Genomic DNA, 23,606 nt, shown 5'->3' with positions numbered 1-23,606 from the left:
ATGTTCCTTGTTGAGTTCCCAATTTTGATTTTTCCTTTCTTCAGCATCTGTGTCTTATATATTAATGAGCTAGAAGCATCTATATATGTACATGTAAAGACATTGGAGATAAGTAATTTTCTTATGAAGAATGACAAGATTGTAACTTTCTTTCAGATTTAAGAAAGTTCCACTAGTTTTAGATTTGAAAAGTTTCGATGAAAAGTAGTTACAATTGAACTTTCTTATAATAGCTATACAATTGAAATCCCCTTTTTATTCTGCCAGGTTATTAACAGTTCTTTAGATAAAAGAATCTGAGTTTCTTGAAAGTGAATATGATACAGCCTCTTGAGGTTTCATCTTATGGGAATTGTAGGTCTTTGACAGAAAAAGCATGATTCCTGTAAGCACACAAGCAGTTTTTTGTTGTTCCTGTTGTGTATATCCTGTGTATTTTGGTGCACTTTTTTTTTACATTTTTTATTTAATACTATCTTTATTTAGCTCTCAAAATAAAAAAAATGAAAAAATCTGAGTAGGAGCATTTCCTGATATAGGAATCCCCTGCAACTAAGGGTGTGAAAATAAGGAACAGGTAATTGAGATTGTATAAAGATAGTTAACAAATCCCTGAATATCGGCAAGGAGAGCAGTGAAACTGAAAAATTTTAAAGGGGTAAGTGGTCCTTGAGGCCTGGCTCAAGTGGCAAGGATTTGGTCTGGGGACGTGGCAATGTCCAGGTTCAGTCCTCAGCAGGGAAAAAATGTGACCTATCAAAAAAGAGGGATGAGGGGACTCTCAGAAAAATATGAATAAGGTTAGGGGATGCTTGAAATTGATATATTTAATTTCAGGAATAGGGTCAATTTTCTAGGATCTCATGGAATGAAGTCATTTCAGAATCTTACTAGGATTTATGGTTTTTGATCTTCATGTAATTGCTCCATTTTGGAGGATATTTTGCCTCAGAATTCCTAGCTAAGGAAATACATTATTTGATGACACAACAGCGCATATACTTTCTTCTAATGCACTGGGGTTGTCCCAGGTTTGTAGGATCATGTTTTACATAACTTACATTGTGCTCTGGCATGATCCTGTAGATGAAAGGAATAATTTGGAAAAGTTGACGCTTGCTGTCCTGTCACATTTACCCACTGCAATACTATATGTTCATGACCTTTCTGGAGAATGTGGGACCTCACCTTCTGATCAGGTATTGTTCATCCAAGTATCATAGCATACAGTTTCTTCCTGTCCATACATGCATGCATCCTTCGTACACTTCAAAAACAGGTAAAGTCCACCAAATACATAACTCTTTAGAGTAAGTGAAATATTTGGACCAAATACAACACAGTATCAGTATGGGCATGGGATGTGTTTTGCATGTTGCTGTAACTGCATCTACCTATCAAAAAAAATTTTGCTGTAACTTTATCTAAAAATGCCTCTCCAAAAAGAATGGGCGAGTAACTAATGGAGGACCACCTTAATGTAATTGCCTACAACCAGATAAGGTTGGTTAGAGCTTCACTAGTTTATGATTTGAGTGTAATGAGGGATAACAGTAATGGCAGCACGAAGAAAATTAAAGCAAGAAAAATAAAGTATAAAGAAGAATGGATGAAACAAAACCTTTATGATATTGCTAAGACCTTCTAGAAATCTCACCTAGAAGGGATGGTAATGAAGTCTTATCATTAAAGAACACAAAGATGCTACCTATCCAAAAAAGAAAAAAAAAAGAAAAGAAAGAAAGAACACAAAGATGCTAACAAACTAGTCCCATTTTGTTTGTTTATATATAATAGCCTTGTTCATCGGCTTTAGAAAACCCAATACCTATTAGGACCTCAAATTTTTCAACCCCTAAGACTCCTATATCTCCCATATAATGAAATTCAAATAAAATCAGAATTATAGGAATTAGAAGTCTAATTCCATGAAAGAAGATTTTTACTAGGGCCTAAGTAACCAATGAGTACCAAATAACCTAAATCTGCCAAATTACTCAAATAGCCTTCCCCTAGGAATTGTTAGTGTCTTTTTCATCTTATATTTTTTATTTTATTTTCTCTCCAGGAGGGCTCAAAATGCTCATTCCTATAAGCAACGCAATGCTAATTGTTTTAGATACTTTCTTAATCTGTTTCAATATTGCAAGGATATTTCAAATTAAGTGACATATACATGTCAAGCATGTCCTGTTAGATGCTCCATTTTTCCTTGGAGTTTAAAACAGTAAGTAGAGCCTTCAACAATTTAATTATGATCCCATATCCCAAGTTTTGGCAGCTTGATGGATCTGACATCTAAATGCACCTCATGCACATCACACACATAACCTGTTCCATGGGATGTTTATATTATGTATTTCAGTATTATTTTTCAGGTTGGACCAATTTAATGGATTCCCTAAATTATGAGTTCTTTGAATAATCGATCATGTCTGTCACCTGATTTATACCAGGGATTTAAAAATTTTAAATTTTTTGTTTGAGCTACATAGATGTGTGCACATGTGGGGATGGGAAATATTGATACTAATTAATATGTGCACCACCAACACCACCACCACCACTAACTTCAATAATAAATATAATAATACCATTTTATGGTATTAACAACAGTCTGCCTTTCATTTTGGAGTCCCAATCTCATTACTTTTGAAGCACTCTATAATGCTGAGATTGACCATCATTGCAATTGCATTTATAAGATCATGTCTTGAGGCTTTTTGGAAAGAGCATAATTTCAGTCCATTACCATTGTTTTTGGTGATTGCATATTCATTTAGTTCTGGAGTTGGACCACTTGACCAAACTGATGTCCAAAGGAACACCTTCCAAATTCTTTGGTGTTTGATGCCCAGAATACATCCTATTCCATAATCTCTCACTTGAGGATGTCTTTGTTCAAAAGTCTTACAATCTTTTGGGTCAAGGTTTTCCATATCAAGCAAGCAAAGCACACTAACACATTACTCTGGCTCCGTCATTGCAGCTGGTAGCCCTAAAAGGTATTTCACTGAAAGAAGAAATTTTTTGGGCACCCAAACCAAACCAACAAGCCAAAAGAGAACTCTCAAAACTCATAATTCTCAGGGCAGTTAATAAACATATTGCTAGTAGACTTCTGAGCACAACACATAATTCACGAATTTGCAGAAGGAATTGGTTTTCCTAATTGTATCTAAGACAGAAACTCTAAACTTTTAAAAGTAAAGTTGAATGGTTTTCCTTGGAGATGCAATTTTTTTTTTCTTTCCATATTTAATGATTATCTTAATAGAGAGCACCCTATTATTTTGCTCCTCTCTCTGTCTCTCTCTCTCTCTCAAACTTTTCTTTTGGTTCCTGCCTTTGCAGTTTTTCATATACAAAGAAATAAGAGAGAGGTTCAGTGATCATCTTTGGATTGATGTTGTCTCCAAATGTGATCTATTGCAAGAGTCTCCTATCATTTTCAATACAGAAGATGTTAGTGCTGATAATCCTGAGCTGGCAAGGTACCAGAAAATGGGACCAGAGGGGGCCATTCGTGTATCGGTAAAGAATGAAGCTGCACTCAATCAGGTTATTATTGTCCTTTCTTGCCTTTATTATATCAGCAACTTTTTAACTTCTTCCTTACACTAAACATGTGTTAAATATCGACCTCGTTTACAAGGAATCCAATTGCCTTAAGTCCCTAGTAGGAATTGTAGCATTGCAAATTGTAAGATTCACAATTTGACTGAGTTGTGCCCCAACTTGGGAGTCAAAATGCCATGCATTAAAAATAACGGATGATTCTGTTTATCAAACCCCATTTAAGCACCACAATGGATATCTATTCAAGTTTTCTTTAAGGTTTGTAGGGAAGGCTAATTGAAATAGTCTTTCACCCTTCTGACTTGTTTCAGCTCAATTACATGGAGGTGCAGAGGGGAAAAATCTAGTTGGTTTCATGGGTTGTTTACTCTGGCAGTTTTTATTGATTAAGAAACAAATGTTGATGTATTGTAACAGAATGCTTTTTTAATAGAATGTATATATAAGCTCAGTAATTTTCTTGTATAGTCATGAGTTGTGGGCTAAACCAGTACCAGTGAACTTTGAACCAAAAACTCAGATACGGTTTTGTTTAGGTAAATTTTAATTCCCATTAAGACTTGAACCTAGAACCTCCCACAAACCTCCCCAACTCTTTATCCACTTGAACCAGGCCTCAAGGGCTTTTCTCAGATATGCTTATCCTTTTTCTTCCAATAGTCATTGTTTCTCACTGAAAAGTCATTGTAATTTGCTGACCATCCCTGTAATTCTTGCTGAATTTTTTCACCATTATTGGCTCAGAGATGTGCTAATTTAGATATGTTTGTGATTTGCAGTTGAAGGGTAGAGTGCATGAGCTGCTTGTTTCCCAGATGAGCAGGATCAAAAGTTCAGAGAGCAATGAAGAAAACAAAGGAGTCCCTACATGAAGGGTTCTTCCCTGTGAAGACATCAAGTTATGATGGAAGTTAATAGCTAGTCTCCATGGAAAGAAAATGAGACCCATAAATTGGCAAACCAACCGGTTCAGGCACGGGGACATGTTGCCTGCCTCTTTGGCCTTATGCTTATTATGCAGCAAGCTCAGATTGAGGGTGGAGGAGTTTTTGGTGTACACTCTGCAAATTTTCCCTAGGGTTTTGTTTCAATTATGAAATACGATTGATTAACAGAAAAAAAAAAAAAAAGAGGGGGAAATTTATGCAGAAGCTAGAATATTGTAAGAACAATCATTTAGAGTTGTAAGGAAATTTTTTTGTTGTTAGCTTCCAAAGATGATGAAGATGACTTGCTTGGGGCTTATCAAGCACTATACAAGGAAAGCCTCAAAATCAAGAAAGAAAATATAAATTTGTCTAAGTATCTTGAGATCAAGAGTAGATTCCGATGTACTGTCTGTTTTTTGTTTTTAAAAATATGTCCAAAGAAAGATTTGGATGAAGATTTTGTTGTTCAAACACATCCTTATGAGGAGTATCTTCCTATTGGAGAAAGCTAATCCTGAACGCTCATTCTTTAGGGTTGAACTCAAGTCCATTTAGGTATGGCTGTAGTGTTAACTGCAAAGGAACTGCATAATTAATACCCTCTTCTAACATTTCTTGTAAGTCTTGTCGGCTAAATATATGAAATTCAACTACCAATTGGAGCACACATCATTGATAGTTCATCCATATAGCTCCTTTGATCATTAGTTTATACCTAAAATCATTTTTTTTTTTTTTTTTTTTCATAATTTCCCCCCTTGTTTTAATTAGTACTAGAACATGGATGGGTTGGAGTAATGTAAGTGTGTTTGGTAAAACTTAATATAGTTATTACTTAATGACTTAAGTTGACTTAAAGTTAAATTATAGTGAAATTTTTAACTTAAAACTTATTATTTAATTATTACTTTGAGCATTAAAGTTATTTGATAAAATTAGATTAAAATTTATTCTAAATCATCAAATTGACATATTTATCCACATAAATTATAAGGCAAAGGAAGTCGAGTAACAATAGAGGTCGTGTAGTATTAAAAGAGATCGTGGATATAATTAATGTAAATAAGAATAAAAATGTAAAATAAAAATGTAGACTTAATATTAAATTAATTAATTTTACTTATTACTTTAAGTTATATCATTAAATTATTTTACCAAGTATACTTAATTTACTTAATGACTTAAATTAAGTTATTAAGTCATTTTATGTTATTAAGTTAATTTACTAAACACTCACTAAGTACGTGTTTTTTTTTTTATTATTTAAATCTAAATAGAATTTAATTTAACTTGATTCTAAATACATCTTAATAGTATTAAGTTGTTTGTTTTTTTATTATTTTATTTATTTTAAGTATTGAGTCTTAAATAGGGTCAAGATTATGTTGAGATTTTGTTCTAGTTATTTTAAAATTTTATTTTTTTACTTAATAATTTTTTTTAAAAAAGTAATAAGTAAAACAAATTTAAAAAATAATAATAATCTAAAGTGTGAAAACAAGTTCTATTTATCATTAAATGAAAACACAAACACTATCTTAGTTTAAGAAATCTCAATTTGACTTGGAGTTGGATTGGACTTGATAGAGATTTTAACAGTTCAAGATCTTTTAACACTCACCCCAAATATTTAAGTAATAAATATTAAGTTTTATTAAATACTCATTAAAAAAGTGTTTGATAAACTAGAAACTAATTACTTATTACTTAATAATTTAAGTTGACTTCCTAAAGTTGTTAACTTAAAACTAATTATTTATTTTTACTTTAAGTATTAAAGTTGTTTGGTAAAGCTAACTTAAAATTTATTTTACATCATCAAATTGAAATATTTACCCCTATTAATTTTAACAAATATTTATATATTCACTAATTTTAAGCAATTAATATATTTGTTAAACATCCATATTTAAAGTATTATTAATACATAAGATAACTATAAAATATATATATATAATATTCAAAATGAGTTGTGAATCTAGAATCATCGTTATAAAATATATTTTCATTAAATACAAGTAAATGAGGTAAATGTGATTTGAGATTAAGAATTATAGGACCTCAAACACTACCAACTTTCCTAAAAACAATTGTTGTTAGGAAATATGCATACCCTAACCTTACAGTGCATTCACTCAAGCACCCACGACATTTGAACACAAAGAGAGTTAATGGATGTGACCAATCCTCCGATCTACCAACAAGAATAACTTAACTATTTTGACTTATTGACCAAATTTTTACTTCTCTATTGTGTAAGATTATTAAAGTCTAATTATGTAGTTATCTTGGTTAAGAAAAACTAGAGAAAAGACCACTATGACTTGTAGATTCTAATGTTAGAGTTATTTATTTATTTAATTTTATTTAGTTACTATTTCTCTTTCTTATTTAATTACTATATTAGAATTATTCTCTTTCATTTTAGGAGTAAGGGTAAGTTAGTCTTTATTCCTTTTTATTAGGTCTATTTAAATTCTAATGGTGTTGTATTTTTTCTAAGAGTGTTCATAATTAATAAAAAAAAAAACCCTAATTTTTCTTTTTTCTCTTTCAATCTTTTTTGGATTTCACATCGAAGTTAGTGTCCTCAGGAAAATTGATTGGGTTGGTAAACTGAATTTTTAATTGAGAAACTAATGATAAACAAGTTTGGAGAATTTTACAAATCCAATTTAGATCTAGAACTGAGGGATAATAAATACTAATTAAAGAATTTTTGTCTTTCTAATACCAAATCACCAATATAGATCTTTCACATTTGGAACCATGTTTTAAACCCTAAAATTCATTCTTTAACAGTCATCCCATAAATGATTTGATAACAAGTTTTAACCTTTAAGACATTTAACCCGATATTCATTTGGTAGATTCTCCTAAGTTATCAATCATATAAAATCACATTAGGTCGACTTTTGATCATAATGTTTCATGCATCAAAGGACCCTTAACATGCATCCTATGTATCTCTAACAAAGACAAACTAGCTAAAAATTTAACTTGCATAACAAAACTAAAGATTTCTAACTTACTACCATGAAGGATATCATATTTTCTTAGTATCTCGCTCTCCCGTATCATCTACCTTCATTGCTACATTTTTAATATAGAGAAATTAACAACTCATGCTTAAATTAACAATGTGCATTGAATCAAATTGAACCATGAATAATTTTATTGAAAACTCCAAAATAAAATTTTCAATGACCATTCGTTTCTCTCCTCCTCTATGGTATTGATACTATTTTAAAAAAAAAAATTAACCTAAAAACATAATAAAAATTCTTAAAATGTAAAAAAAAATATGAAAGAGAGTCGAAGAGAGTAATGTCTTGATTGAGATTTCGGAAATCACAAGTTGTATTGAATATTTTGATACCTCCACAGTGGTATTGAAATGATTATGATAAATGCCTAACCTTTTAAACCTTTGGCATGCTTCCAATGTGGTATTGGATTGACATCGATATGTATTACAATGGATCGCTATATAGTATTGAAATTCTGCTCTTTTTATTGGAATTGTATTGAAATTCTGCTCTTTTTATTGGAATTGTATCGCAATGTATCAAAACTCATATCAATAATCCTCTAAACTTTTTGTATCCTTGGAATGCTTCTATAGTGAAATTTCCACTATATCAGAATGGTATTGAAATTTATCTCTTGTTGAAATGCCACTCCCGGATGAACCATTAATCCCCATGGGAATTGAACTTTAGCATATAAAAGTTCTTCATCGGGTAGATCATTTGACAAATAAGTGTCATCAAAGGCTAGATGAGCTGCCAAGAAATCAACCAATGCTTGTCCTTTGCCTTACAACATTAGGAAAACATCATGGACACTTGGATAATCCATAACCTCTTGGTATTTATCCTTTAAGAAAGGCTCGGTATCAAAATCCATTTCAATAATCTCATAAACTCACTAGATTGCTAAGTAACTACAATGGGTGATTTCAATACCTTCATAATGGTATCAAAATGCAATTTTTATATCGAAATGGTACTCTAGTGTCAAATTTGTGTATCAATCAATATCCAAATTCATTCCAATAATACTACAAACTCACTGTATCTAAATTGACTCTATTCCATTGCATCGAAATGGTGTCGAAATCCACTCTCTTGTATTAAAATTCCACTTTTTGGTGCATTCTTAATAGATGTAGACATTAGTCCTCAATTTGGGCTTAACATATATTTAAGCAAAAAAAATAATAAAACCTTATTTTTATATATAGAAAAACACCAATTTTGAATACTAATTACTTAATATTTAAAATTATATTTGATTTTAAGTTGTGATATTAAATTATTTTACTAAACATACTTAATTTACTTAATAACTTAAATTAAATTAAATCATTAAATTGATTTACTAAATACCCTCTAATTTTGTTCATATTTTTGTTATTGGTGCAAACCATATTGATGACCCAAGTTACCAATATCTTGATCAAAAACCCCGATTTCTTGGGTCAAGGAGCCCCTGAAACTATAAAGGGAGGGAGAGCACTTGAAACTTGCTTTTGTCTCTGGAAGTAATAAAAAATTATTTTTAGTAAATAAATTAATTTCAAATATTTTATTCCTAAATTTCTTTTAAGTTATTATTAAAAATGTCAAAACTATTATAATAATTTTTTATTGAATATTCTATACTCTTACATAAATTTTTAAACATTTTAAAATTAAAACAATCTTAATACATGTATTATTATTTTTTAAAAATTATTTTATGAGACTTTGTAATATATTTATAAATTTTGATTAATTTCTTGTTTCACAAAAAAGAAAAAAACAAAAACAAAAAACTTTATCTAAAATTTTCTATTTTTTTCAATATTTTCGTAAATCCAACATGCAATGTTTTAATACTTTTCAATATTTTGAGCTTTAGTACCCTCATCAAACCATATATATATATATATATAATACGAGAAGGATTAAGTTTATAAATATGAGGATTATTTCATCCCTTCTAACCAATTAATTCTATATATATTCATCCTATGAATGAAAAACCCGACAATGATTAAGAAAAAAAAAAACACAATAGAAAAAGAAATGAAAGAGAAAGAGATGGACAAGTAATGAGACCGAATGACATATGAAAAGGCAAAAAAAAGGGAATTATAGAGTTTATGAGTGAGTCTAAGGAAAACATTACACTAAGAAAAGCTCTACCCCGATTCCTCTCTGAGAGAAGGGGGATCTTACAACCAAATACTGAGTCTAGAACATCACAAACAAGTATCATCCACAATAACACTTCCTGTACACATTCCTACAAACAGTCCAAATATACTCGCAAATCATCAACAGTTTTAAGCAGAGCACAGCTGTCTAAGCCCCATAAATCAAACAAATCCTCTTCTAAGACCACTCATCCAAACCATTTTTATATTCAGTACATGATCATCCACTCTAAAGATTGAAGAACAGTTGCCACCAACCACCACCCACCATCACTTCTAATGCCTTCCTCCCTGGCACAACAGAGAAAGTTGATGCTTTGGCTGAGCTTCTTCAGTCGGCTGTCCAGCTCTGCTCCACTATTTCACGCACTCTTCTGTTGTATTCCCGCTTATTCTCACTGAACATGCGTGCGGCTTCAGAGTTTGCAGGCGAGTTTGGGTTAGGATCACAGAGCAGGGACTGGATAAAACATTTAAGTACTATGCCCATTAGAATATGCCCTCACAGGTAACTGACAAAATATTGTAACTGAAATTAAAGCTGCTGCTCACTAGATGTCAAGCCTATGGATTTTCAAGAAAGAAGGTGGCTCACAGAGTTCATTTCATTTTCTATGATGGCTGTACTTTTTACTTGCAATCACTGCAACTTTGTTTCATAATAATCATTTCGAATGATATAAGATGCATGAGATAGATAGGATGCAGGTGTTAATACTAAATAATTAGCAATGATGTTAACTTGATATAGATTGTCAATTCATTCATTAAAAACTAAAGCTTTATACGCAAATGGTAACCTAACATGCTATGAGAGCTCCAATTCTTGGAGCTTGAGTTTTTCTCTCGGAAAGCCATATTGTGGTACCCTAATTGTTTGTTATATTTTAACAATTTGTTCACCTCTTCGGGTGTTGAGTAGTAGTATAAGAAGTCATCTTTGGAAATCAGTCTCCCATTCTCTTCTACAACATTAACTCGTGTGTGTGTTTTCACGTCTCCTTTCTGTTTTTACCCCCATCTCTTTACTTTGACAAACACTCCCTCACGATGATTGCCAACCTCTTAGCTCCAGCTCCCACTTGATGGAACTTGGAACCTCACGGACAAACATACTACATGGCAGTAGTCATGAGGCCTTTGTAGGCTAGAGAGTTTTCATCCTTAAATATTCAAGTTGATACTTTTATAGATCTCTCTTTCAAACCAAATCTTTGAATCAATTTCAAACATTGTCCTCAACAGTGCTCCAGTTTTCAACAAGTCATGTGCAATTCAAGCATTGCCATGTAACAGGACATATATCAAGGTTGTTATCTCTTTGTTCAGACCAAAAAAAAAAAAAATCCCTAAAATCTCACTGATGCACATGTGCAATTCAAGCATTGCCACTATATCAATGTTTTTAATCTTTTCTGGAGAATTTTATTCACCATATAGACCTGATTTGCTATGGGCCTTTAGCCTGATATTAGCTTTTAAATGGTTGCTTGTAGGAAAAAGACATTAGATTATTGACTTTTCCCTTTTAATAACTATAAACACAAGTGAAATTAAGAAATCGTTAATATAGCAGGATATAAAATCATTAAATAAACCAGACAATAATATTAATTAACATGCAGTTAAAACTAATAGAAATAAATAAAATGCATATAAACAATAGTGAAGAAATGTTATAAAGGACAAACACGTTAAAGATTCCTTCCAGACATTCAGGTTTTCCATGTAAATCTGAACCAAATTAAACCAACAACTATTCAAGACAAAACAATCAAGTGTAACTAATATACTAAAATATTTGTCGACATACCGAAATTTGTTCCATTCTAACTATTACAAACTCAAATCAGCTAAACTAGTGGTATTAATTGATTCTCTCACTAGCATGAGGGAAGACCATCAGTGCAAAGATGATCAAGAATCTATGGACCAAGCCAAGTGTGGGATAGCCCTTCTGTTAGGCTTCCTCACCATGCTAGCACTTTTTAAGATCTGCCACATCCAGTTATGGTAGTAGATGGTTGAGGATTTTGTGCTACAAAAATGGGCATAAACATAGGAGAGGTAGGTGCCAAACACAAATTCAAATAGGTTATACCTTAATTGAAGGGTCAAGATGTCTGTCAGTCTGAGATAAGCAAACTTTCATACCAAACAAAAGACTCCTTCCAAAGAAGTCAGAATTTAGGTCAAACATGAGTTACCTAATCTCAAACACCTAAAAATAAAAGAAAATTTGAACAATGGAACATTCAGAGGGTTTGATATTTCATATGGTCTTTCTATTCTTTTTTTTTATTTTTATTTTTTTATATACCAACAGTAAATTAGTAATTCAGAGTCAGATATGGCATTCAAGAGTTTTTGAAGGTTGATAAGTAACAAAGAAATAGAAAAAGAACTTCAAAATCCATCCTAGACAGTCAACTTGGTGCCAGGAACCATTATGGCCTGTTATAGTGATCCATCCTAGACAGCTAGGGAACATCATAGCTGTTCCATAATGGCCATTTCACTACCATAGCGATCCATAACAACCATTACAACTGATAATTTTCATAAATGTGATCCTTAATGGTATAGATACCTCCTGATACCATTATGTAATGGCCATTAAACCTTATAGTGGCCATTGCTTAAAACCATGGTGAAGCCCTCTTAGCTACAGTCACAGAAAAAGGCTTTACAAACTTATTATAGACGTTTGGCCCAATGGCAAAGATGAATGTACTAGTAGTGAAAATAATCCATGTCTTCCTCCATAGAGACTTAAAGAAAGAAGTCTGCATGAGTATCCCTTCAGATCTAACTCTCCCTAGGAGATGAAAGCGTTTGTGGTGAAGCAGATGGAAAGATGCGCAAAATGAAGTACATATGGCATGGATCAAAGCAATTCCCAAAGCCTGGTTTGAGACATTCAGTCAAGTTATGCAGAATATTGGCTGCATATGGAGTCACAAAGATCATACCTCATTTTTCAAAGAACTCATTACAAGGTGAGATACCTATCTCATTGTATATGTGGATGATCCTGTGATTGCACCTGATGGTACAGACAAGATATAGAGGTAAAAAATCCTTGTTGGAAAGAGAATTTGAGATGAACAATTTGGCATCTTTTGAAGTATTTCCAGGTCATTCAGTCTAATCAGATCCAAGCAAGTTTCTCTTTCTCAAAGAACTTATGTCCTCAGTCTCTTAAAGGAGATTGGAAACTTATGCTATAGACCAACTGATATAGCAAAATGTAAAATAGTAGGGCAGGGAGAAGAAGATCGTAAAATTGAAGGGGAGAGGTACAAGATACAACCTCCCAGGCTAATTTCCTTGTCTCATACTTTCAAAGATATAACTTACACTATTTGTGTAAGCAGCTAGTTCACTTATCCACCCAAATCTCATATGGTAGTAGTGTAATGAAAGCTTAGATATTTAAAACCAGCTTTCTGTTAAAGTGTTGTTGTTTCCTGGTCACTGCCACTCATGGGTGAAGTCATTAGATGTAGATTCGGCTGGAATAGCTCTTGAGAGATGTTGAAGTGTTCTTGACTAGTAGCCCTTATATGAAGTCAGGGTTCAACTTGCAGGCATACTTATTGAAGAAAGAGACCTCACAAAGTTCATACAACACTAAGCAAGCCAAGAAAATATGAAATCTTTACATCCACATGAGAAAGAGAGTTAGAAAAAGCATATGACTATGTTCTATATTTCAATTTAGTAGCAAATCCACTTTGCCAACTGATACCATGCATGTTGATTTACAGTTTTACAGAAAATTCTTTTGACTATTGCATTGCAAAAAACTTTTTAAAAAAACTAAATATTAAACAACATTAAAAATAAAAATAAAATAAACTAAGACGAGGTAATGAATTGTGTTCATTTTTGAACAAACAGTACCTTAATAAATAAAAGTCATCCATATGAGATATTTCGATTAAGCAAAACATAACATCAAGGTGTCAGTAAATTATTTATCAGGACAAAACATTTATTCCATAAAAAATTAATTGTTTGTGGAAAGGTTCACCTGGATAGAAGTGAGTATAGCTGCCACATCATATATAGGACTCCACTGATTCTGTAAAATATCCAAGCAAATACTTCCATCTGCATAAACTGATCAAACCCATACAAATGCAGTCAGAGATTAGATGCTAATGTGGAAACAACATTGTTAGTATAGTCCTAGAGAGTAATAGATAGATGCCAAAAAGAAACATTGGCGTAAGCAGTTTATGATCTATATTGCATAACCAGCAATGCAATTCAAGAATAGGATTGTGACATACTGTTTGGATGAAACATCCGTGAGACAAACCGGACTGTTGGAGGCTTATTTGGATAATCTTCCATGAACTGCAGAGTTAATTTAAACGTACCTGAGAAAAATCAAGAAGGTAATTGATTAGATGCTAAACAAAATGAGGAAATAGTTCTGAACAGGGAGGTTGCAAAATGAAACGTACCAACCACACAACCAAAAGAATAGCATATCAGCATCATAACGTGAGACTAAAATCTGATCAAGGTATTTGCTTCCTTGTGGTTCATCTATTCGATTATAACCAACAATATTTAGTCAAGCGCTTGTTATTTATTTCCATCAAGTTCGTCCATAAACTTCAAACTTTGACACCACAACTTGTATTTCTTAGTGAAACAAACTCTAAATTCATTTGAAGGCTATGTTTGGTTGCTGAGGAAATGTACCTGAGAACATGGTTGTCAATTTCCAAATCAGTATTGTATCCTATCCTGCTTAGGAGACTTTCACATAGTGACAAACCCCTTAAGTTTTTGGAAGTTATAAACGGGTTCTAACTTTACAAAAGTTGTCACCAGTTACTAAAACATAGAGAATGCATGTAGCTCTCTCCCTCCAAATTAATGTGATCTCATCTTCAATTTCTAGGCAGTGTAACTTCAGCTAGCATGATACACAAACACAAATACACGTACATTCTATGGCAGTACCCTTAAAAGGCTATTTTATAAGTTCCGCATATCAGTCCCCTTTTCAATCTACCATTTCTATATTTTACATTTTTCTCAGACCTTTATATTTAAGGTAGTTTTTAAGCAGTCAGGCACAATAACTTGTAAGACACTTTGTGTAACAACTCGTAGGGCTTCATAATTACCAATTACCATAATTAAATTAACTTTTGATCTTGAAGTTTAACAGATGCATATAAAGTAGGACATGAATAACAGCTGAAAATATGCCTTCAAAGTATTTTGATAAAGAAGAAGAATTGAGAGAAACCAGAATTCCCCTCAATGAGCTAGATCCATTAATGACAACCAGTATTTCAAAGTTTATCTCATCAATTGAAAAAACTCATGTAATAAAGCCATGCAAAAAAAAAAGAAAACTTTGTAGAAGATGAGAAGCCCTCTCACTTTCCTGGAAGAAGATACCATCTCCTATTGTGCACCTTAGCTAATGCCCTATCCAAAGAAAGACATTGCATTTCAAAACAACTATTCATCATCAAATAGAAGTCTTGAAAATATAGGCAACAAGAAAAGGATAAGCTTTACTGAAAAGACACCACTCCTATGCTGCACCTCTCTTTACTGATAACACACTAGTCATATCCTGCATTTCAGCTAATGTCCTAATTTGAAGCAAATGCAAAAATTGACAAGGTTTTAACCTAAGAATTCAAGCTACTCCAAGATTGGTCGAGGCCCATAAGAAGTGAGCAACAATGAGAAAACAAGGGATGCCAATCAGTTGAAGAAGAAAAAAAGAAAGGAAAAGATCCTTCAGAGGAAATTCCCAAACTACCGCCAATCCAAGATCTATTCCCCTATGAATAAACCAATATTCCAGGCATGACCAACATAATGACCTTTAAAATTCCCCTATCACAAAACTTCATGACATTAGAGTTCCGTTCATCCAGATTTCTGCATTTGGCAAGGGTGATGTGCCATATCACATCACAACCTATCCACAAGAGTGCTACACCTCCAAAACCATTAAACAAGAAGTATTTTGCCAAGATGATAGCATGACTTTCCAAACCCTTCTCCTTGTAATGGGAAACAAATCTTTTTCCACCTCACCAAATAGTAGGCCTTTAACAAAACTAAATTACATCATTTTTTTCCAAAGCCCTAGAGCTTCCACCACAAGAAAGGAGAGAATTGAAGCAAGGAACTTCATATAATCATTCTTACAAATAAGCCATAGTCCAACTCATTGCACATTCAACTTGTTTGCATGATGATTTAGAAGCTCATTGCTCAACTGGCAAGAGTTCAAAGTTCCAACTTACACATTGGAAGATTTAAAGCATCATCATTGAAATGTTAATGAAGGTAAAACCAATCCCAAAATATGATACAATAATCAACTAGCAAAATCAAGTCAGGCAAGCCCATAAAACTAATTCAGTTCGTTCTAAACAAAAGCAATCATGTGATATAAAATGTAAAGAAAAAAGTGACTAATGTTCAGGCAGGTCTCTGAGGAAAAATGTAGGAAAACAAAAAATATAGACATTTAGAAGTTTGAAATGCTGCAAAAGGTATGTTTTACTAAACGAAATGATATTTTCAAATTCCAACCACACAAAGAACAATCACAACTTCTAACAGAGACACCTAATGCCTCCCTAAACATGAGAAAACAAAAATACAATCATTTTCTGAACCATAATCAACCAAACCACCACAGAGCCAAAAATGTAATGACAACCACTATCAACCAAAGCCCAATAGCATAACTACCAAAAAATCTCAGAAACCACATATAATCCATCAACTGTTCAACAATTGTAACTTGAAAAGGGGGGAAATCAAAATTATGAACCATCAACAATCAATTGATATAATAACCATGAAAAATGACTTGCAGAAACAGTAATAATCGAAAGTACCCACCTCCATCCCAAGGAGTATCATCAGGTCTACAAATCAAACAAGAAAAAACACCAAAAACCCAGAATTAGAATTATCAAAACAAGTTGATAAACAAAATGGAAAGGCAAAAAACCAATTAAAAAAAGAAAGAAAGAGAGAAAGAAAGAAATACCCAAAAATGACAGCATTCCATAGCATGATGTTGTTGTCCTGAGGAGCCCCACTGATGCCAGCAGGTGGATCTTGCTGGAGCCTCTTGAAATCCCTCATCAACCTCTTCCTGGCTGGGGTTGACATGATTGTAACTACCCTCAAACTGCAGAGATAAGCATATACAGAGAGAGTCCGGAGAGGGAGATCTGAGGAGAGACCCAAACGATGATGTTTGGAGACACAGAGGGTTTTGAGATTTCCTGTGTGCTTCAACAGGTCAAGCTCATCCACCTCCTGTGTCAATATAAAAATAAAATTGAAATAAATAATAAATAACAAAGGGTGGTGAAGTTATTCCATGCCTCCAATTATGCCAAAATTCTTAGCAAGTTTCATATCATACCTAAATTTAGGTATGAATTCTTCTGTGTATAACTAAATTTGGATCAAAATTAAAATTTATATGTCAATGAACATCTGTCTTGACCATGTGGCCTCAGGTGGCAATTTTTGGTGTGGCAGAATACAGTAGTTTTTCTGTCAAAGAAAAACCCAACACAAAAAATTCTTTGTATAGAAAAAAAATTGGTTTTGGTAAATCACTAAATAAGTTGATTAAACAAATCAAAGTGACAAACCCAAAAAATGAAACCATTTTTTAAGTTAGTGAAAGAATCAAATTTTCATGAATGGAGCAATTTATTGAAGTATTCTATCAAAAGGCACAAAGTATATGAATATTTATAAGATTAAAGGTGCTTTTATCATAATATATATTTGAAGTTCTTAGAATTGATAATACCTCCCCAAGCACGTCTCTAGATCAGTTGTGCAATCTTGGCTATGTTCTTAAGAAAAGGGTAATCAATGCGGGGGCAAAAATTCTCTTTGATGATGAAGTTAGATGAAAGAAGAAAGTACAACAAAATCTAAATATGCTTGTGTCTATGACTCACCTTTATTCATATTAAACCTCTTTTTCTATTGGGTAAGACTAGTTAATGACCCTCTTGGCATTAAGGTCATCATTTATTGGGATAGTGGCACATGATAAGTTAGTGAAAGAATCAGATTTTCATGAATGGAGCAATTTATTGAAGTATTCTATCAAAAGGCACAAAGTATATGAATATTTATAAGATTAAAGGTGCTTTTATCATAATATATATTTGAAGTTCTTAGAATTGATAATACCTCCCCAAGCACGTCTCTAGATCAGTTGTGCAATCTTGGCTATGTTCTTAAGAAAAGGGTAATCAATGCGGGGGCAAAAATTCTCTTTGATGATGAAGTTAGATGAAAGAAGAAAGTACAACAAAATCTAAATATGCTTGTGTCTATGACTCACCTTTATTCATATTAAACCTCTTTTTCTATTGGGTAAGACTAGTTAATGACCCTCTTGGCATTAAGGTCATCATTTATTGGGATAGTGGCACATGATCAGCGTCACCGTCCTCCCATTAAAAAAGGCCATTGTCCATGTTTGGAAGGAATAATTGCCCTATAATCCACCAAGTAAAGGTCATGGCAAGCTACTGGGCCACCTTACCAAGCTTTTGGCTTAAAGGGACTAGGAAATGATTAGTGCTTAAATATGTTGTCTAAGAAATATAAATTATATCATCACCTTTAGCTTAAATCATCCTCTATCGATCGGTAGGTTACCCAGATGTGAGTCTCCTAAACATTGGCCAAAGTGGGTGTTTTGGGGTTGTTGTGAATAGTGCAATTGGTTGAATGCTTGAGTCGATCACTTGGTAGATTGCCTAAGCATATATGGCAAAAATTATATGCTTTTGAGGGTCCTAAACTAAATGCACTTCATACCTTTATACTTAAGTCAATTTTTTAGAACTTACTAAGCATAAAATACATTTATCAAAGGTGGGTTTCATTTAGAAAGATTCTTTATCCCATTTTGAAAAGATTTAAGACAAAGTTTAAAATTCAATTGGATAAGATTTAGAGTGCCAAGTGGTTTAATAAAAATATGCATACAATCCAAATTCAATACACCCAAAATCTTATGATGAAATTACTTAAAGATAGTTCTTGCTTTCCTCTTAAGCTCTATGTAGTTTTTTCTTAATTGTTTTAAAAAAATATTTTTACCTATCAAACTCAAAGATAAATATTAGATTGAAGCTTTATTTTATTATCATCAAAACTTAGATTTAGTTTTGGGCTAACAAAAAAGTTAACAACCAACACTAAGACATTTTTTTTTTCCAACACTGCTCTCTATCTTCATAGGACCAATGAGATTCATCTAAAATCTAGTAGTCTAAAGGTGGAGATTTCATCTTATTTTACCCTTTAAGTGTTTTCATTTAAAGCATTCACCAAAAATTGGGTTATCAAGCTCATTAAGTTTAGGGGGTCCTATAACTAATTTATTATTAATAACCTTGATGAGATCCCTATAGTTGATGTGTCTTTTTCTCCTATGCCACAACTCAACATCATCTAATTTAGCATTATTGCACACTAAGGACTAAGTAGGGCTAGGATTGATTGCCTAGCAATTATCCATAATCCTAAAAACCTATTATGATATGCTTTCTTTCCCCATTTAAAACCACACTTCATTCTTGGGAAAACTAACACCTAATTGATTGTAAAAAATTTAATACTATTCAATTTACTTTTAGCCTTATAACATAAAGGATATCCATAAATTTAGGACAATTATATATATATATATATATATATATATATGTGTGTGTGTGTGTGTGTGTGTTAATAGTTCATTTAGCTTTCACATAAGTTATATTCATATCACCAAAGGCATCATTACCACCATTGATGTAAAGATATGAAGTTATTAAAAAGCTTAATATTGGTTTGCTTAGTATTTTTATGAAGATTAATGACTTGACTACTTGTTTGATTAGGTATATAATCAAAGTATATGTTTTTTTTAGGTAGCTAGCAATAGTGAAATTTCTATGTTACAACAGTAGCTCTTAAGTTGACAACTTATTCAATTGCTTGCTTAATTTGTATGATTGAAAACTCAATCAATCTTTTTAATTTTACTTGGCTACTATCAAAGTTGTTTATCATCTTTAGATTCAATTTAAAAGAGGTTGAACATGCGTGAGGATAAGATAACTTAAAGATGTTTGGATAGAGCCCTTAAAAGCAACACATGATATAACAAAGTCGATCTCCACTTTTCTATTCATTAATTGCATTAAGATTTATTTGAGTATTTTGGCTCGCATCACTTGCATTGTACATAACTTGGGTATATTAGGAATTAGACAAAAGATCTAAATCATAGATTACTTGCAATATTTATGAGTTTGCTCACAATTGATCCATGAACTTAGACAATTCATCTAATGTTGTAGTGCGCTACCTCCTAATTTAAGGGATGATCTATCTTGGTCATGAAGATGACTTTCTTATGGTAAGTGCATTACACTTTATGGTTACATAGACAAAACTTATGATGAATCATAACATTGGCTAACAGGTGGTCATGATTCACCAAGCTACTATGTTGCATGAGCTCTACACCTAAAAGAACATTAAGTTAATGCTAGGGTCTTCAATGGCTTTAACCTAAGAATGAGACCCAAAGATGGTCATATATTCTCTATAGAATGGCTTACTATTGATTAAGACATGCAACAATAAGTATTTTCAATATAAACGCCATAATATCTCATAGGTTTAAAATAGTTTGTTCCCTAGGGTAATTCTAAAGAATTATGATTATGAAATCTGTGGTGTCATGTTGATTCCTTTAGTTGAATTTAACATATACTATTTTTTAGCTTGAGTATGTCATTTAATCACATAATAGGAGGATTTGAGACTTAAGAATTGTATATGTAATATTGAAAGGCTGATAACATTTATGTCATTAGATTATGGATATCGGTTCATGGGGACTCTGTATGTAATGGATAGTCAATCACAAATCGAGGGAATTGATTAAATTGGATTTAATTAATTTTTATCTTAATATAATGACATAAGATGCTAGAGTGCAGTTGACTCTTTTTAGTAGAATATTTAGTCAACTTTAAAATTAGATTTTGAGTGAATCAATAGTTTCCTATAGGTCTCAATAATCCCTACTCAAGTTCATAGTCCTTGTTAATACAAAGATTTGAGGAAATTTGAAATTTAATCATTCGTGTGTATAAGGGTATTTTGGTAAAAGTGTAAGGTTACACAAAAACTTATAATTATTTATTTTGAGGTTTTATGGGGAATTAATCATTTTATGTACAAAAAATTGTTTTGGTAAAAGTACAAGGTCGTATAGGATTTTATGATTAATGCTAGTCGGTAAGGTACATGAAAGCCCTAGAGGGTGTGTATTTATATATATAAGAGTTATGTTGTGCTGCTATGAAAGAATATTAAATGATTATTTTACAAGTCTTTTAATTATAAATAAACCCTTATCTATTGGACTATAACATATTCTTTTCTTTAAATCGACTTTAAACCAAGTTGAAGGGGTACAAGAAGGGAGGAACACTTGAAAATTTTATGAAACTTGAAGATAAAAGAAAATTGTACTCTTATTCTATAAAAATAACTACGGCCTAAAGGAACTTGATAAAGGTTCTTTTTATTTTACTTTATTGGACGTATATAAATTTGATCTTTGATTATAAATTTAAAATTTGTTCTCAATTTCAATTGTTTTTAAAAATTGTTTATGGATAACAATAACCGAATAGTATTAAAAATTTTTAAAAGCAATTTCCTATTTTTGTTTTTAAATTATATGACCAAACATACTCTTAATTTTAAAATTTTAGAATCAATGTCAAAGCAATGGTAGAATAATTTTTTTCTCATGATGTGCCCCCTTGCTTTCCTTATGAAAAAACAAAAAAAAAAATCTTTTTATAAACACAAAAACCCTATTTAGAATGGAATAAAATATGAAGTCTAATAAAATTGCATAATGAAAACCGATCTAATAAGAATGTTTTAGACTTTCTTAAAAATTTTAAACTTCTTTTTATAGTAAATTCAATTATTAGTTTTGTCATTACTTAATCAAATCCAAAAAGTACATATTTATCTAAATTTGGTTCACTTTGGCTAATCTTCAAGCTTGCTCTTAAAGCCAACAAGTCACAATAGTGATGAAGTAATTTCAAAAGAATGAACTTTGAAACAAAATTATCAACCCAAACTAATGTATTAACATCTATATTAAATTTTAATAAACTACGAACTACTTTCATTAGTAGGAAGAAGAACAACAGCCAGTTGAAATGACTCTCCCCTACTCAACTGTGGAACTAATAGTAGTTTTTGAGGCCAAGGCAACAAGTCAGTCTCTGAGATCCACAGATGGAATGCTCTCACATATGGCCTCTCTCAGCTCCATCCCATATTTCTTCCTGAACACCCTCACAATTTCATCCACATCTACTCCAGCCCTGCTCGCCATCATCCATGCCAAGGCGCCCTTATCAGTGGCCGACCCCTTTATGCTGGAGTGCAACGTCTGAAACCATTCATGTGGAGAAAAACTTCAAATCTTCTGTTAAGTGCTAAGTCTCAAAACAGTAAAACCCCTTTCTCTAAATGGAAAATACAGTCATTTCCTTTTATTTTTCTTTGTCAAAAAATAAATAAATGTTAAAAGATAAGAGAATATAATAGTAGTATGGGTAGTTGTTGGTGACCTTTGCATAGTATTTAGCTGGACTGCACATGCACTTTACGACGCTTTTGAATGCATCTTCAAATTCCCCTGAGTTTTCTTTCTTGAGTAACTGCACACACATACTTGTAGTTAGCTTTGGTTTCAATCCAAGAAAAGATTTCGGGTTTTTTCGAGTATCCACCAGGTCATGTCCTCAATAGGACAGGTTTGGGAAAATGATAGACGGGTTCGGAGCAAATACGTTACCTTGGTGTAATCATGTCCATATATATGTTTATAGCAAGAAAATGTAAGCTTTAGCTGTGGTATGCTCCTTTTGCTGAGTATCTCCAGCACAGCAGCTTCTTCAATGCCTCCTGATCTTCCAACTCCTGCTTCATACAGCCTCCTGGCATCACACTTGGCTATATGTTGGCTAACATCCGCATGGTGTGCCTTGTGGGATGCCATCAATGCTACTAGTATCTGCAACGCCAACATCATTCAACAAATACCCTTCTTTAATTCCTACCTACACACAATCCCCAATAAGCTTATTTACCTTTTGGTAGGGGTGAGGAGGCTCGATATTGATAATATCTTGGTCCATCTGCCTTCTAAATCTGGCCCCATAATCCTGTTTCATGAGTAGAATTTGACTCGATTTACGCCAAACAAAGATCTCCACCAGTACCTTGTAATTTGTGTCTCCCTGCTCGAGCGCTTCCCTAACCACGACCGCGTCGCTCGGGTGTGGATCAAGCCCCCCTGGCTCGTTTGTTTGGCTGATCATGTAGCCGTTTTGGAACCGATTTATTGGAACTTCCCCTACCAATTCCATGAAAGCCACTTGAATATACCCGAGTTCAAGCCTGGCTCGACCGCCTAGAGGTTGAACCAACTGACTTGAATGTCCCTATGGCACAGTCCGATCGGCTAATGCAGTGGCATATATATATAGGCCGCCATGACTTGAGGGCAAAGGCAGGGATTTTACTTTATATGGGTGCATTTTGGATCCAACATTGAAGAGCGTGGAGGTGCAATACCAATTCAATGTAACAAAATAAAGTGAAAAAGGGAGGCGACTTGACCAAATTGAGGAGGAGACTGATGTGGAAGAAGGTGTATTATTGTAGAAGTGTACGAGGCAAGTTTGTTTTGTAGTGAGGACTTTATGGGTTTCCTAGTAGACACTGAGTGTGAATGCAGCAGCTACTCCTTTGCC

At 32.8% G+C, this 23,606-nt stretch overlaps 3 protein-coding genes across 4 annotated transcripts in view; 1 reads left to right on the top strand and 2 right to left on the bottom strand.

The window, feature by feature from the left end:
- Positions 1–5,020, top strand: part of LOC117920731 (nucleolar GTP-binding protein 1) — a 41,581-nt gene extending 36,561 nt beyond the window's left edge. For both annotated transcript variants that reach the window (XM_034838330.1, XM_034838329.1), the window contains 3 exons: positions 1,087–1,199; positions 3,355–3,561; positions 4,359–5,020. In XM_034838330.1, coding sequence (XP_034694221.1) covers positions 1,087–1,199; positions 3,355–3,561; positions 4,359–4,451 — 413 coding nt within the window. In that variant the 3' untranslated portion in view covers positions 4,452–5,020. The remainder of the gene's footprint in view (positions 1–1,086; positions 1,200–3,354; positions 3,562–4,358) is intronic.
- Positions 5,021–9,598: 4,578 nt separating this feature from the next.
- LOC117920896 (ubiquitin-conjugating enzyme E2 2-like) lies at positions 9,599–17,040 on the bottom strand. The gene is made up of 5 exons (XM_034838586.1): positions 16,766–17,040; positions 16,615–16,640; positions 14,010–14,099; positions 13,748–13,836; positions 9,599–10,171 (listed from the first exon to the last, which is right to left on the bottom strand). Exons 1-5 carry the CDS (start codon positions 16,888–16,890, stop codon positions 10,043–10,045), a joined length of 459 nt encoding a protein of 152 aa, XP_034694477.1. The 5' UTR covers positions 16,891–17,040; the 3' UTR covers positions 9,599–10,042.
- A 4,854-nt stretch (positions 17,041–21,894) lies between these two features.
- On the bottom strand, positions 21,895–23,331 carry LOC117920827 (annexin A3-like). The gene is made up of 4 exons (XM_034838475.1): positions 22,941–23,331; positions 22,646–22,864; positions 22,419–22,508; positions 21,895–22,237 (listed from the first exon to the last, which is right to left on the bottom strand). Exons 1-4 carry the CDS (start codon positions 23,217–23,219, stop codon positions 22,061–22,063), a joined length of 765 nt encoding a protein of 254 aa, XP_034694366.1. The 5' UTR covers positions 23,220–23,331; the 3' UTR covers positions 21,895–22,060.
- Positions 23,332–23,606: the final 275 nt, after the last annotated feature.

Source organism: Vitis riparia, chromosome 8 (assembly GCF_004353265.1).
Source record: "Vitis riparia cultivar Riparia Gloire de Montpellier isolate 1030 chromosome 8, EGFV_Vit.rip_1.0, whole genome shotgun sequence".
NCBI classification, from domain to species: Eukaryota; Viridiplantae; Streptophyta; class Magnoliopsida; order Vitales; family Vitaceae; genus Vitis; species Vitis riparia.
Note: the sequence above shows the minus strand (reverse complement) of the source record. Positions and strands in the feature narration are given on the sequence as shown.

What these genes read in the sequence shown, in the direction of transcription:
- LOC117920827 (XM_034838475.1), bottom strand. Translation starts at nt 23,219, where the DNA reads ATGGAATTGGTAGGGGAAGTTCCAATAAATCGGTTCCAAAACGGCTAC. An exon ending in CTCCTCACCCCTACCAAAAG is followed by an intron (nt 22,865 to 22,940) that starts GTAAATAAGCTT and finishes TTGGCGTTGCAG; the next exon opens with ATACTAGTAGCATTGATGGC. An exon ending in ATGGACATGATTACACCAAG is followed by an intron (nt 22,509 to 22,645) that starts GTAACGTATTTG and finishes ATGTGTGTGCAG; the next exon opens with TTACTCAAGAAAGAAAACTC.
- LOC117920896 (XM_034838586.1), bottom strand. Translation starts at nt 16,890, where the DNA reads ATGTCAACCCCAGCCAGGAAGAGGTTGATGAGGGATTTCAAGAGGCTC. An exon ending in TGATACTCCTTGGGATGGAG is followed by an intron (nt 14,100 to 16,614) that starts GTGGGTACTTTC and finishes GATTTTTCTCAG; the next exon opens with GTACGTTTAAATTAACTCTG. An exon ending in ACGGATGTTTCATCCAAACA is followed by an intron (nt 13,837 to 14,009) that starts GTATGTCACAAT and finishes GGGTTTGATCAG; the next exon opens with TTTATGCAGATGGAAGTATT.